A 17026-nucleotide genomic window follows, 5' to 3' on the forward strand; every position below is an offset into this window, starting at 1 on the left:
ATAACAATTCTTGATTAACAGAAGCTCTTTGTCAGAAGTGGGATTTGAACCCACGCCTCCATTCGGAGACCAGAAATCTCAACAACTGAGAAGGTTGACAATCCTTGAGTCTGGCGCCTTAGACCACTCGGCCATCCTGACACTTAAACAACTATGTTAACCTCAGTCACATCACTGTCTATTGATAAATACATACAGAATTAATATAACAATTTTTCCTTAATAAAAGCTCTTTGTCAGAAGTGGGATTTGAACCCCCCCTCCATTCGGAGACCAGAAATCTCAACAACTGAGAAGGTTGACAATCCTTGAGTCTGGCGCCTTAGACCACGCGGCCATCCTGACACTTATGTTGAGCTCAGTCACATCACTGCCTATGGTTAAATACATACAGAATTAATATAACAATTCTTCCTTAAAAAAGCTCTTTGTCAGAAGTGGGATTTGAACCCTTGCCTCCATTTGGAGACCAGAAATCTCAACAACTGAAAAGGTTGACAATCCTTGAGGCTGGCGCCTTAGACCACGCGGCCATCCTGACACTTATGTTGAGCTCAGTCACATCACTGTCTATGGTTAAATACATAGAGAATTAATATAACAAATCTTCCTTACAAAAGCTCTTTGTCAGAATAGGGATTTGAACCCACGCCTCCATTCGGAGACCAGAAATCTCACCAACAGAGAAGGTTATCATTCCTTGAGTCTGGCGCCTTAGACCACTCACCACTAACCAGCAGCCATATCACCCTGTAGCCCAAGACTGGTTGCCCATTAAAGCTAAGCAGGGCTGAGCCTGGTTAGTACCTGGATGGGAGACCTTCTGAGAAAGCCAGGTTGCTGCTGGTAGAGGTGTTAGTGTGGCCAGCAGGGGGTGCTCACCCTATGGTCTGTGTGGGTCCTAACGCCCCAGCAAAGTGATGGGGACACTATGCTGTCAAAAAGAGCACCGTCCTTCGGATGAGGTGTTAAACCGAGGTCCTGACTCTCTGTGGTCATAAAAAATCCCAGGATGTCTTTCGTAAGAGTAGGGGTGTAACCCCGGCATCCTGGCCAAATTTGCCCAGTAGCCTCTGTCCATCATGGCCTCCTAATCATCCCCATATACACCAATTGGCTTCATCACTGTCTCCTCTCCACCAGAAAGCTGGTGTGTGGTGAGCGTTCTGGCGCAATATGGCTGCCGTCGCATCATCCAGGTGGATGCTGCACATTGGTGGTGGTTGAGGAGATCCCCCCTTCTATGTGAAGCGCTTTGAGTGTCCAGAAAAGCGCTATATAAATGTAACGAATTATTATTATTATTATTATTATTATTATTACCACTCGGTCTAAGACCAGAATTCCAAACAACTGAGAAAGGTGTTATTCTTTGATTCGGACACGCCCTAAGTTCACTTGTGACATGTGCTTTAGACCATTCACTTAGATCGTTAAAATAGGGCCCTTTGAGTGCTTCTCAGTACTTAAAGGGGGAGTTGACTGCGATTTCACTTTTTTGATTTTAAATAGTGTGTAATGTTGCTGTTGGTGCATGAACAGCATCTGCAAAGTTGCAGTGCTGAAAGTTTAGTGTAAGCAGAGATATCGTATTTTAAAAATCAGGAAGTATAATTGCCTACAAAAACGACTCAATTACAAAAATTACTCGATAACGACTCGGGACTACAGCTGGGTTTTACACGTCACTAACCCACAAATTCGCATCAACCCCTCCCTCCGGAATATGCAGGAAAGGGCATGCGCATATTTCTGCGGCACGTCGAGTGTGTTATGTTCACCCAGCTGTCAGGTCTTCTGTGTTCGAGCTTCACACGGACGCTCTACTTCGTCAACAATGGATACAATTTATGTTTGATTATGTTCCTGAAAGTGACGATCGTAATCTAGCTCTCTGTGCTGCGCATTTTACGGAAAACAGCTTCCAGAATCTCCACGAATTCAACACCGGATTCAACAAGAAACTGTTACTAAGACATGAAGCAGTTCCAACTTTAAAACCAGAGGCAGCAGTTGTTGCGCCACAACCTGTAAATAGGTTAAGACTTCATCATTTTAGATGTATTTGCATGTATAATTTTTTTTTTTTCCAATGCCAGCGCTGGCCTTTTTGCTATTTTTATGCTATTGTGTCTACGACAAACGTGTACAAACATTATGGACCTGTAATTTGTATAAGTACTAATGTTGTAAATGTTTTTTTTTCATGTATATATGCTTCATGACGTTATTTTCGATTTGATCAAGAACGTAAACTTGCCAACGCTGTTTGTGTTTAACATTAGTAGCCAGTCAGTTGCTATTGTTGCCAGACAGATGCTATTGTGTAAAACAAACGTGTATATTGTTAAAAAAAATGTGAAAAATTATCATTCAGAAACATTTACTAAGAACCGTGTGTAGTGAGGTTCTGTTTGACTCTCTTCATCGCCGCTTTCTCGGTCTAATTCTGCCTCACTGATACTGTAGTCTCGACATCATTATTTACGTGTATCCACCGGCTATGGTATCCACCTTTGGCATGCCCGTTTCGCTCGTAAAGGTAATGGGCGTTAGCCTTCCGGACAACGTGAGCGACAGTTTAGCCAATCACAACACACCGGCCCAAACTAAACAATCTGAGCCCACTGCCTGTTTCTGAGGGAGTGGTTTCATAGAATCAGGAAGTCAACCGCTCGTTCGAGGACAGGGGAGAGCACGGCTTACAATAAAGGTGCAGTTTATGAAAAATAAGACTTTTTTAAAAAGTCACCCCATAAACACAATCATGCAAAGAAAAAAAGCAGTCCCTCTGACTTTTTATTTCATCAGATAGTTTGTAACCACATGGGTGAGTAAATTATGACACTTTTTAATTACTTGAGGAACTAATTTTAATTAAAATGGCATTGTATTAATTGTACATGGTAACAAAATGCATCACTGTATACAATTATACAATACAATAATTATACAACTTTTACTTATATAACAATGTTTTCATTTTAATGTTTTCATTTCATTTGTTTGATTCATAGTTTAGATGTAGGTGTTTTCAAAATGGATCTGTAACACTTTGCTATGCAACTTTGCAAATTGTTTATTACAGCTATTATTACACATTAACAGAAAGTAAAAAAAGGTCCCATTTTACATTTGTAACTTAAAAATTCTGATTTACAAAATTATTAAAGGTACAATATGTATATATATATATATCCAAAAACCACTTGCACAGTGTTTGCAATGTATTTCTTTCAATTGTGTAATTACATATTCCGGCCCACATCTGGTAAGTGTTGAATCCACATGTACAAGATGTGACCCGGATCTAGGCCGACGCTACAGTATGTTGCTGTCTAAGAAATGTTTCAAGAACTTGTCAATTCAGAGAAATTCACAATTGTAAATAGTGCCCGTTCCTTGTCGCCTATCAACGTAATATCCGTGTTATCCCTGGTTTCAGCTTGTACTAACCATGGCAACAGACATCTAGCGGCACGCTGTTGTTGTTTCGTTCAAACATTATGGACCATGGCAAGCAGACTTTGGAGCAAAAAAATAAATAAATAAATACAACAAGGATCAATATCTGTGTTTTCGCAGCCCGTTCTCATCCTTTAACGTCATATAGAACGCTATATGCAAAAACGGCGCTATACTACGCACATGGCACCCATTATCGTTAATATAACACGGGAACCCAAGACGTCATAACCCAAGACGTCACCCAAGACGTCGTGTTATATTAACGATAACGGGTGCCATGTGCGTAGAATAGCGCCGTTTTTGCATATAGCGTTCTATATGACGTTAAAGGATGAGAATGCGTTGGTTTTCGAGATGCAGAGAGCTTTGTGACATACTTCAACTTGACAGAGACGCCACTCTTCCATGTGCTTTAGACAGGTGAGCAAATGTACATAAATCAAATCAATAATATAGTGTAGCTCAACATGATGAAATGTTAGAATGTGACCAGTATGTGATTCTAATGTTGATCTAGCTTATTACTAGTCTCATACAGCCAACAAACTATAATAACATTATAACTTCTAATACACTCAAATGTAGTTTACTAGTGTAGACCAAGTGAAACAGCGCTACGTTACCTCACAAATTCGTCAAATAAGCTGACCTTTGTGAGTAGTAATTCAGCACTTGCGAGTACTTCGGTCAGTCAAATGAAATGTCCTAATTTCTTTATATTCCCTGGGACTCAGGTGTGATGCTGATATCTGTCTCTCATTAGCAATCGCGCCCTGCTTCATGTTACAGTAAAAAAACATCAATGTATTCACTCATCCATAAATATTATTTCTCCATTAACATTATTAGATCCGTCGGCATGACAACAACTTCCATGATTCCACACCCATTTACAACATCATCAATTTGCACCTTTGTTATTGTTTTGAAGAGTTTAGCGACCCCTAATGGCGAAAAAATACCGATTTTTGAGACTGTCAAATTTTTGGGGGAGTAGGCCTTCATTCTTGTGGCAAGGGAAGCATTACTAACGAGGGTCAGCTGCGCGCCACACCAGCCTCTTATCTCACGGAGGAACTACGGAAGCCAGTGTGCCGAGCAGGTTTCGTCACACGCCACAAGCCTTGAGCTTTTCTCTCACGACCCTCCTCCAGCTTGACACAATTTTAATCCCAGAATTTTCCTTAAATTGTTTGATCAATTTATTATTCCTGTCAATTGTCTCATTGTCTGTAGAAATAAGCAGAGACTGTCTGAAGACACTAGTGTTGCCAGAGTTTGTGGCCATGATATCACTTTCCAGTTGTTTCAATGCCATTGTGAGAATGGGTATGGTTAGAGGGCATCCTTGTCTGAGTTTTCTGTAGTTTTTGATGGAGTGGTTGGCCTTGGGGAGGAGATTCTCCAGAATGCTGAAGTCCTTTGGTGGTGTAGGGGTAATATGTTTAAGAGACGTAAGTAATGAGAGACTTTGCTTGAGGAAAGACATCTTGATTTTTTGGGGGCATTGTGCAATAGTCACACAAATACAACCACTGCGTATCTTTTTTCTTTTCCTAAATGATGGCGTTAGAAACACTTTAAGGCGTTTGGCTAAAATCTGAGACAATATCAAATAGTTAACATTGAAAGAATGCATTTTGTCTGAAGTGAGCAATGATTTTACAAAACATTTAGGAACATGTTTAGACTTCAGCATCATGTTGTAGTTTATCTTTAATATTTCTGTCATTGGAAGGGCATTCTTCTTGTAGTCACAAACTCTGAGATTATCAGGAGTTTGTTCTTGTGAGTCCGGCAAAGATCTAATGGCACTTAGGATTTCTGCACCATTTATTTTCCCTGCACTTCGGTCTGGTTCTCCACTGTATCCAAATTCCCTTAACATTGAGGCAACTTCCGGCTCTGCAATTTCCCGCAGTACTGGAACTTTTATTTCTAAAACTAGAGGATCATGATCAGAAATTCTCTTGCTCCCACTTGTAGATTTTCTCATTTTTGCTTGGTAAATTTCACAGTTTTTGACATACTTTACTGTGTTGGTTGGCATGAAAAACATATCCAACCTTGAATGACTCTGATGCTGAGTTCGTGTGAAGCCTTCTTCCGTTGGATGCATTGATGCAAATATATCTTTGAGATTTAAAGATTCTGTGAAATCTTCTAGAATGATTCTAAGTGAGGAATGGTACGTTTGATCTGACGATGATTTCCTATCAATAGTTGGGTCCAGTACAGTGTTGAAGTCCCCACCAACCACAACCACACCTTTTGTGTTAATAGCGCTCAAATAGTCTCCCAATCTTTTCAGCATACACCTGTCTTCCTTGTGGTTGTACACATTAACAAGAGTATACAACTCACCAACGAGATTACAGAAAAGGACAATATAGCCTCCGCTGTAATCCTCATCATGGCATATGTAGCGAAATTTTATTTTATTCTTTATCAGGATAGCAACTCCTTTGCTGCGAGGATGGTGGACAGTGAAGAAAGACTTCCAGCCTTTTATGTTCTCTAGTGCTTTGTAAGACTGAGGTCCAATGTGTGTCTCTTGTAAAAAGACAATATCAGCCTTCAGTTTGATGAGCTCAGCTAACACAAGTTCGAGTTTGGAGCTTTTTTCTTTTGTGAACCTGATTCCCATAGTGTTCCAAGAGACAAAACGAAGTGGCCGATGTTTTGGTGGTTCCATTATTTATATGATGCTCTGGAGAAAGATTAACAAAAAAAATACAATTACTTTAAGATTATAAGAATGTCATGTCCTGTTAAAATGGACACCAATACTCCAAATGCACATACAATTAATCTAAAGAGCCCTTCATGATTTTGAAAAATGACCTAAAAACCACATATCAGAACCAGCATGCTTTTTACTAATAAACTGTCTTATTCAGGATTTCATGAAAATCACAACAATAATATTATTCAATATATTTCATACTGGCATAATAATAATGGAAACTTATTTTGGAAACTATTTATCCATCTAATAATTTAAAGAATTCCAATTTGTTACAAAACAAACAAACACGAACAGCTCAGACTTAGATGATGGAAATGCCTCAAAATCCTCGGGAACTATTTGAGTAATTAATTGCAAAAAAATAAATAAAATAAAATAATAATCTTAATCTGACTTTGTCATGAAAGCATTTTTTTTTTAAATTAGACATGTCACAAGCAGAGTTTGGGTCTAATCAGAGTATCTGTCTACTTTAAATTTTGTATGATTTTAAAACACTTTATGATTTGATGTTAAAGACTTCAACCTACCCTATACACTTAAAAACACACAGAAGGAAAAAAGATTGTATAAAGCAATACTGGTTTCCCATGGGTTGAGTTCACATTATACGGATTGATTTGGGAAAAAAACAAATTAACAACATTGTTTTGTATGTCATCACATACTGCAAACGTACATATTATAAAATAACTCACACTCACCTTTTTGAAGCTTGGTGGTTGTAAAAAACTCTAAGAATGGTGTTGTACGATGACACTCAATTGTTGACGAGATTCAGTGATGGATTTCCTCTCATTTAACCTTTAGTATGAGAATTCTAAATACTGTTGCCACTCCTTAAGGGAAGGTACATGAGTCATTCAACAAACAACTAGGATGGTGTGACACTGTATATTTGCATATGAATATGTGCAGATTTAGACAATATGGTCAAATGTATCGTGGATTCTCTTCTTCAGGCAAAGAGAGACGGAATTGGATTCAAAAAACATTGTAGGCTTCATTAGCATGGATACAACGAAAACTTCTTTAAAACTCATTTAACCCATTACACTATTTGAACAGCGTGAGGTTTGTTTATTAGGTTGTGAGACAAAATATGATCACTCTGAAGAACGCCGGTCTTCCTTACGGTTATGCTGCATATAAAGGTTGAAGATGAAAGGTTAACATGTTTTAGTAATATCCATAAGGTAATCCACACGAAGACAAGTAGGCAAACACAACCATAAAGGAGACTGGGCAAAGCTGACAGTGTTGACAAATAAAATCAGTAACTATTTGATAGCTAGTGCAAACATGGTCTTCTTATAGTAATCTTACTATGATAAGAAGTCAACATGCTGTTGTGCTATTATGTTGGGTTAAGAAATCATTAATACATATTAATGCTTAACATATCATTAGTTGATATACAGTATATTCAGTATAGATATAAATATGAGATAATGTGCTTGTTAATGTTATAATTATTTAAAGGGGTCATGAATTGAGAAAAGAAAATGCTCACATATGCTTTTGACATATAAGAGGTCTTAAGAGGTCTATATCATGTAAGTTTCAGAACTGAAAACGTCCTTGTTAGTCCAAAAACAGCTTTTTTTTTTGTAACCAAACCCATGCAAAAAGTTATAATCAAATAATCTCTAATTAATATTGTGTTTGCACTGTTAGACATGATGGAAGCATTCGTGAGAGCGCAGAAACTGAGTTACAATGACGAATTACTGTGCTCTACACAGTAGCCGTCACTCATCAGTGCAATGTTTCATGCCACAATCTGAATGCAATGCCATCTAAAATAGTGCAAAAAGTTTTCGAGAGTGTTCCACATCTCGTACTTAGTTATTTCATATGCAGTGATGTAGCCAATCGCAGCAGTGGGCGTTTACACAAAAGTCTCACAGCAGGACACTTTATTATTTTATAATAAATATAATAAAATATAATATAATAAAATAATGCAGTTCATAAACCGTTTTAATGTAAATTAAAATGGTTACAAATATCGTTAAACTTTCGATTCATATGATCATGCACTTCTTGAAAATCTACAATGTCATTAAACTTAATGGGCTCTATCTTGCAGCCAGCGCAAATGACTTTAAACACTAACGCATGTCTCATTTCTATTTTGCACCCGAGCAAAGCAGGCTTTTCCCTCCACAGACGCACGTCGGTAAAAAATTAACTTGGGCGGATCGGCACAAAAAGGAGGCGTGTTTCGGCGCAAACATTCCCTGGTGCTATTTTACAGTTCCAGAAATCAGTTGCGCCACTGACCAGAAAAACTGGTCTAAAGTCAGTGGCGCATTGCGCGTTGTTCATAATGCTATTTTTAGCGCGCATGCTTGGCCAGAATGTAGCGAGTACACAACGCGCATACACTGATTCTCTCATCAACACAGATGCAGCAGTTTTTCACTTTGCACTTTGACACTTGCGTTTCAGATTGTTAAAATAGGGCCCCATATTACCTAATACACTTTTTTTTTTACATTTAATATGTACAAATTCAGGACAGAATATCGAAACCAGGTGGACCTGGATAAATATTTAGTATGTTCCGATCCAATCTGACTTGTATGATCATAATCATACTCTGTCCATTCTGTCACCTGATGGAGTTTGGGTTTGCTTTTGGCTTGCTTAGTTGGGGACACTTAATATTTAACAACATTGGTCTGACTGCACTGATACCTATGATGGCTGAGAAAGCTCAACACATGAAAAAAACACATGCAAATAAAAAAATAAAAAAAACACCCGCAAATTATGTTCATCAGTTTCACAACACGTGAATACTCCAAATACTCACAACACAACCAAGTACAGAAACGCGCAGCAAAAGTTCACAACACAACCAAATACAGAAACGTGCTGCAAATAGTACAGACCACAATGAAAATGTTTCCAGGTGACTGACCCCATAAGTGACAAACCCGGCTGGGACAGGCTTATTGATCGTAAGCATCCCTATGCCCTACTCCCTTCGAAGGGCAGACGGCAGAGCCCCAGCGAGAGGTTAGTTTTTTGAGAGTTATATGATTAAGAACAAAAGGATAAACAATGTGTAGCTCAAATTTACCAAGGGTTCCTATATATGTTATTTCAATTAAAACACATTTATCTCTTAATGAATTTACCATCACGGCTATTTGCATCAGTGTTCCACCTTGTGAATGCTAATAATTTACTATAAACTGAATTCTCCTTAACAAAAGCAAGCTTTTTTTCCCTTTCGAATGCCTCACCACAGACAGGTGTTTCTCTGCACGGCGGAGGTTGATGTGGATGCCCTTAGTGGAAAGGGTGCGAGAAAATTGATATATCTTCAGCAAGATTTTGCACTGTGACACCACGATAAGCAAGACTGGAATTAGCACGAAGCAGGCGAAGGAGCAGATCACATAAACAGCATCTGTCATGGATGTGTGGTAACGACGCCAGGCCACAGTGCAGGAGATGCCATATGGTTCAGGCACATACTCGCCCCAGCCAAACAGCGGGAAGGATGACCAAACAGCAGCAATTATCCATGTAGCTACACACACCAGATGGATGTTGGCTCCTTCTAGCCATGTAGCTGGAGATACAGAGAAGTTAATATTGGTAAATTCATCATAAATGAGTTGATTTACTTAATTAGACCTTAGAAATCTGATTGGTTGACATGAAATGGTATAGCATGTATTTCAAAGTGAAATTATCAAATAAGAAAAGAAAACAGGACAAGACTTGATTTTATCCATTGGTTGTTGATTGGATTATGAAAAGTTAGCATTGTATACATAGATGGAGGTAGCTCTGAATGCCAAAAATGACCAGTTACATGATAAATTAACTGACCTTAAAGTTTAACCTTTTATTATTTTTTATTACTGCTTACACACAATTTCCAAAACTATGGTTACTTTTCTCTAAACTCTACACACAAAACCACAAAAAATGCACACAACATGCAAAACAACTAGCGAGCTAAGGACAGCGCTCGAAGAAGCCGGCCATCTTCACCACATTCAGCCATCTGTGCGAGCTACGCCATCCGGCGACGAATCCTTTTTTCAATAACTAGCACGTTCGCCAGCACGACTTGTCTTTTTAAAGATGCCTCACACTTCCTGTGGCTCATGCAGAGCCCCTCGCAGCGCAGGATACCACCATGTGATCTGTGCTATCTGCCTGGGCCAGGAAAACGCAGCTCTCACCCACGCCAACGGAGGATGTGAGCTCTGCGAGGAATTTCCAATGTCGACCCTGCGGGCTCGACTTGAAGTTTTTAACCCCCGAAGCCGCCGCACCGCCCTTTGTCACACAGTGCAGCAAGGCCGCCGGAGATCGTGGCAATCACAGCGCACCTTTGCCTGCCCAACCCGTGAGATGGCGCTCAAAGTCGGTGCTCCTGTCTAAAACCAGCAGAACAACATTCATTTGTGTCCCGTGCCTACGCCGCTGCCGGCCAAGCCGCGTCTGCTCTGCAGTCAATGGCCATCCTCCAGATTCTCCAGGCTGACCTCCTTCGTGAGTGGGATGAAAACAGCTGTCACAGATTTGAGGCGCGCGACAGACCTATCCCTTCGCGCCACAAAGTCTGCAGCTCAAGCTCTGGGGAAATGTATTGCTGCGCTGACTGTTACAGAGAGGTACCTCTGGCTGACGCTCGTGGATATGGGAGAAACTGAACATGCCACGTTCCTCAACGTGCCGCTCTCTCCCTCTGATCTCTTCGGCCCGGCAGTGAATGGCGTTGTCGACCGGTTCTCCGAAGTTCAGAAGACCACACAGGCTATGAGCTTATTTTTCCCTCGAAGCTCTAGCTCCTCTGCAGGCCGCTCACGTGACCAGCCTCCTGCACAAGCCACCTCACAGCGCCCAGCTCAACCCAGCCAGCCTTCGCAGGGACGCCAGGGCGGCCGCCCTAGATTGTCTCAGACAGCCACCGCAGACCGCCCCCCACGTGCCTTGGCCTAAAATCGTGCTGAAACCCAAGCACGCAAAGTCCTCCAAGCAGCGTCAGCGCTGAGGAAAAAAAGGTTGAGTCCTGCCGCGGCCGGACTGGCGTCAAAACTCCACCCCTGTCATATGAATGTAAGTCTCCTGCCCACACACAAGCGCGCACGCTTACAAATAAACGCTTCACACAAAGCGTCGCCTATTCTCCACAAGGCTATAATAACACACTCCAAACAGATCAGGGCGTCACACAAGCATGTAAGTCTCGTGCCCGCTTTCAAGTGCTCATGCTTAGAAAGAGGCACCTCGCCCGACATAAACAGACATATAACGCCCCCCATTCACTGCAATCGGGTCGTCACTTACAAAACAGTTTGTCACTACTGTCTGCGAGCCGCCATGTTCAAACACTGAGAGTGCGCGCGGCGCGCACAAACCTCCGGTTCAGCCTGTAAAGCCTACACAGTGTGGCGATGCCACATGCCCAGAGGCCATTCAGCCCCTAGCTATACATATAAAAGCATGGGCAGCTAACCCAGGGATATCAAAATGGGTGTTAAGCACAATAAAACAGGGCTATTCACTTCATTCGATCACCGCCAACCACGCTTTCGAGTGCGGCTCGAAACGACTGTGAATACAGAGGTAGCACATCTACTTCACACAGAAATAGCGAACCTGCTGTGCAAGAGAGCGAGTGCCGCCTTCTCTGAGCGAGTCTGGGTTTACAGCTGATATTTTCTTAGCCGTTCGAAAGATGGTGGCCCCACAGATGGTGGAACGAAGTGCTTGTGAAAAAAAAAATATTCAAAATGCTAACAATCAGGAAACTCCTTGCGCAAGTGCGCCAGGGGACTGGTTCATATGTCTCGATCTGAAAGATGATTATTGATTAGATTACATTCCTTGATAACGTTTCAGAGAATTCTAGGCTGTATGGCCTCAGCCACAGCAGTACTCCATCTGAACTTACTGCGCATGTGCCCGCTACAATGCTGGCTCAATGCTCATGCGTCTCGCCAACTAATCAGAGTGACTCAGACCTGTATTTTAGCTCTGCAGCCCTGGAAAGGGGCAAAGTGGTATAAGTGAGGAGTGATGATGGGGGCGATCTCACATTGAAAAGTAATCTCGACAGATGCAACCAACACGGGTTGGGGGAGCGATCTGCGAGGGAATACCGTTTTTTGGTCTGTGGTCAGACCAGGAGAAGCTCCTTCACATAAACTGTCTGGAAATGATAGCGGTCGAGAACGCACTCACTCACGTGCTTTCTCCCAGTTATTCGGGAGTCTGTTCGGACAACATGTCTGTGGTGTCCAGCCTGAACCGTCAGGGCGGAGTCAGATCCAGGAACCTCTGCGATCTGGCAAAACGTCTACTAGTCTGGTCTCAGAGTCACCTGCGCTCGCTGAGGGCGACGCACAAGCCAGGCCACCGGAACGACGGCCCAGACAGATTGTCCAGGGACAACATTCCCCCAGAAACAGTCCAGAAACTGTGGCACCTATTCGGCAGAGCGGAAGTCGAACTTTTTGTGTCAGAAGACAATGCTCACTGCCCAGTGTTCTTCTCGAAGAACGAGGACCTCACACGTCAAAAGGTCTGCAATGCCCATTGGGTGTCAGAGCTCACTCCACTAGAGGCATGGCCTCATCGTGGGCGTGGTCCAGCGGGATTTCCATTCATGACATATGTGTGGCGGCGGGCTGGGCTTCCCCGTTCACCTTTGTCAGATTTTACAATCTGGAAGTTTCTGCCCTGCAGGCAAAAGTTCTGGCGGTATAAGTGAGATGCACGCAGGCTACTCTCATGACAATCAGCTCTCCTGGTTGAGCTGCACTATTGGGTTTGCTAACTGCTTACACAGACTGGCGCTGCCGCTCTGCTGTTCCATTTAAGTGCTTATGTACATGTGCTTGCCCCCACTGCTGCTGGCCACCTATTATTCCCACTTATCAGGGCTCCCAGGGTTTCCCCGGGGCTCATGTTGTGGATGCTTGGCGTGCACGACGTTGACAAAGGGTTCTCGTAGCATAAGCTAACTTACGCAATACGAGAGAACCTCTTGTAAGAGAATGTATCGGTTACCTAACGTAACCTTGGTTCTCTCTAGGAGAGGGAACGAGTATTGCGTAATCGGCCGTGCTCATGCCACGAGCGACTTTTGCTTTAGCTGATGAAAACCAGGGAAGCAGCCTCTAAACCCCGCTTATATACACCAAGCCACGCCCATTCTGGTGGGCTGTGATGCCATGAGGGCGCCTCTCATGGGGCATGACGTCACGCTGGGTTCACTGGTAGGGTTCTGCAGTTGCCGCAGAGCAGCCTATGAGCTCGCTAGATAGCCCGCTCTAGGTCTGGAAGCTGCTGCACTGCGTTGACAATGAATACAAAACTAAGGATAATTTTTGGCTTCAATATCTCGAGAAGATGAATCTTTCCCATAGCTAACTTACACAATACTCGTTACCTCTTCTAGAGAGAACCAAGGTTATGTTAGGTAACGGATACGTTTTTATTTTTAAGTTGCAATTTAACTGGCAATTTTCCAAAATCAAACACTAAAGCTTTTAGTTTTGAATGATGTGTCTAATGAAGAGAACTATTTTAGACTAGAACCATTAAGGGTAACACTTACAATAAGGTTCCATTAGTTAACATTAGTTAATGCATTAGTTAACATGAACTAACTATGAACAACATCTCTATTCAACATTAGTTAATATTTGTTAACGTTAACTCACACATGTACTAATGCATCATTTCACATTACCAGCACGGTTAGTTACCATTAGTTAATGCATTAGTAAACATGAACTAACTATGAACAATGCCTGTAAATAGATTTACTGTTTTGTAAGGTTAACATACTGTACATATTTGCATTAGTTTACGTAGCAGTTGACACATGAACATTTCTAAGTCACCATGTTACCCTAAATGTAAAAACACTGTTGTGTACCTTATCAACACTCTTTCATATGAATAAGGCACTGATTTGTTGGTAAACATAATTCTACAGCGGAAAAATATGTTGTTCATGTTTATACGCACTTTACTATCATTACTTGTATTCAAATAAGTATTTATAAATGGATTGAGTGAAAAGTGTACACTATTTCAACATTAACTGATGAGTTACTAACATTTGTAGACTCTTTATTGACATGACTTATCATTAATAAAGAATTGTATTAATGGAATTTATAAACCTTATCGTATTTCAACATTAACTGATGCGTACTGACAGTAGAGATATTTACAGGCATTGTTCATGGTTAGTTCATGTTTACTAATGCATTAGCTAATGGTAACTAACCGTGCTGTTAATGTGAAATGGTGTATTAGTACATGTGTGAGTTAACGTTAACAAATATTAACTAATGCTGAAGAGAGATGTTGTTCAAGGTTAGTTCATGTTAACTAATACATTAAATAATGTTAACTAATGGAACCTTATTGTAAAGTGTTACCAATGAGGGTGAATTTTTTCACTGAGTGGCCACAAATACCACTTTTAATGTGGTTTAAATCCTCAATAATTTGAATCCAAGGTAATCAATTTATATTTATGACTATCAGCAGTGGAAAACAAAGGTGGAGAATTAATAAAATTCATAAAGCAAGATTGTACAACGAAGGAATAAACAAAATAGTCACAAATACAAATAAAAAGGAGAATAACACTGAGAACAGAACCCCGTAAATCTTAACGAAAACGGACACAGAACAGGGTACAAGAAGATAATGATAAAATTAATGAGACAACAGGTGAACTGACTGAGGATGACACAGACTAGAAAAATTACTTGTTAAAAGATTTTTTTTAAACTAAAAAAATATATTTTTTAACTAAACAATTAACACTTTGTATGCGTTTTGGCTGTTCATTTATACGACCACAGTAGTCTATAGGCATGTGCGTTTGGTACGACTTCTCTGTGGATATTTACACGTGTGTACTAGTATTTCTTTACAAAGTGACATCGCTAACTGATGCCCTGGTTTACATAATAGTGTTTTTAGTCGTTTTCATGCATCCATGTGAACGGGGATCATTTTGATAATGTTGTCATCTGTACAAAGAAAAAACCTTTCCATTTTTAGTATATCATTAAACACCCTATAGGCCACACAAAGCATATTCCTGACAACTGTATGAATTGTATTCTAAACAATACACTGACTTCAATAAAATGCTATAAATCTTATTCATACGTTTAATTTTCACTTTACTCACACTCTTACCATAAAAAGTCTTGATGTAACGGATGACACTTATGGCAGCTATGGTGAACATGCCACACAGGCCAAAGATGAAGCAGCCAAGGCCATAATACACACAGGTGGCATGACTTCCCAGCCATACGTGGCTAAAAGATGACAAGATTGACAGAGGGTAGAAGCAGATACAGCCAAGAAAGTCAACCACAGCCAAATTGACACAGAGCAGCTCTGAACCAACCATCTTCCTTCTGCGGCGAAAACAGATTGCCAACACCACTCCATTGCCGAGTACTGACAGTATCACTGCAACAGCAAACAGAGAAGAGTATTACTCTTAGAGAAAGTCAAAGTCACATAAAATGAATATGTAAATACTGTTAGCCATGAGATGTTGACAGTGTTGTGCAAGTTACTTCCAAACTGTAATACATTAGGTATTACTTGTTACTGTTATTTAAAAGTAATTCATTACCTTACAATATTACTGTCCCAGAATTGTAATGCGTTACATTACTCATGTATTACTTTTGAGTTACTTTCACCAAAATAACTACAGAAGTAGAACTTAACTTTGGGGCTGTAACGATATGCAATATGAAACCGAAATCGCGATTCGCCGCACGACTCCGGTCACCTACAGAATCGCGACACACCTCTTCCAACTCCCAGCGTTATTCTCCTTACCGTCCAGATCCAATGCTGTCTTATCTTTAAATTAGGCTATTAGTATTATTTGAAGTTATCAAAAAATACGTAGACCTACACCACAAAACTAGTTGAGGATAAATTATTTAAAATTGGGGAAGTCCAGCATTATGGACATGACATTTGCAGTCAAAACTTGAAATACAAATTCTCAGAAAATACATAATGTATTGAAACGTATATAGGCTACTTCCTTAAAGGACTCCAGACATTAGACAAATATCAGTCTATGTTTTATTTTTAATATTAGGGGAAAGACACACATTCATGCGTGACAAAAAAATAGGAGGCAAAATATATTTTTTGTAATTCTGTTAATTACACTGCGCAAATCGGATGAGGAAGGGTTGGCTCTCCAGTCTCCATAGAACTTAAAATATTCATTTTATTTTAGTTTTCGTGTTCGCATTTATGAGGAAAAAACAATGTTACAGACGCGACCGCTCTGAACTGGCACTAAAAGACTGCTTTAAAACTTTCACATAGTCTGTTGCCTTTAAGAAGTAAAAGCAGACAATACACTGTAATACAACTGTAATACAAGCCTCACTGAACATGTAACGAGTAAAATATTACTGAAAATTGATTAGTAATGCCTTACACTACTGCGTTACAGTAAAAAGTAATATGTTACTGTAATGTATTACTTTTGTAATGCGTTACTCCCAACACTGGATGTTGATAATAAATTAAACATACAAAACATGACCATTAACGTACAGCTATTTGCCAACAATATTGAGTAAAGAACCAAAGCCACACAACATGTAAAGTTATTATTTTTTTGTGAAACATTTTGAATGCATACTGTAGGCTACATACATACATACATACACAGATGTCTGTTTATTTTTTCTGTAAATAAAAATAAATCAAATGTTCTGTAAGATAATGACTTGACAGAAAATAACCAGGAGA

At 40.3% G+C, this 17026-nt stretch overlaps 2 protein-coding genes and 1 non-coding gene across 3 annotated transcripts in view; all 3 read right to left on the reverse strand.

The window, feature by feature from the left end:
* The window catches only part of opn8c (opsin 8, group member c), a 112351-nt gene that overhangs the window by 92479 nt on the left and 2846 nt on the right, over positions 1–17026 (reverse strand). Inside the window, 2 exon segments of the mRNA XM_039693556.2 lie at positions 9475–9806; positions 15425–15706. Coding sequence (XP_039549490.2) covers positions 9475–9806; positions 15425–15706 — 614 coding nt within the window.
* On the reverse strand, positions 30–141 carry trnal-caa (transfer RNA leucine (anticodon CAA)). The gene is made up of 2 exons: positions 104–141; positions 30–75 (listed from the first exon to the last, which is right to left on the reverse strand). It is a non-coding gene; the product is annotated as a tRNA-Leu (tRNA).
* Positions 2810–9409, reverse strand: LOC120494308 (uncharacterized). The gene has a single exon (XM_089118474.1). The coding sequence runs from the start codon at positions 6161–6163 to the stop codon at positions 4577–4579; it is 1587 nt and encodes a 528-aa protein (XP_088974600.1). The 5' UTR covers positions 6164–9409; the 3' UTR covers positions 2810–4576.

Source organism: Pimephales promelas, chromosome 13 (assembly GCF_988280905.1).
Source record: "Pimephales promelas chromosome 13, fPimPro1.hap1.1, whole genome shotgun sequence".
NCBI classification, from domain to species: Eukaryota; Metazoa; Chordata; class Actinopteri; order Cypriniformes; family Leuciscidae; genus Pimephales; species Pimephales promelas.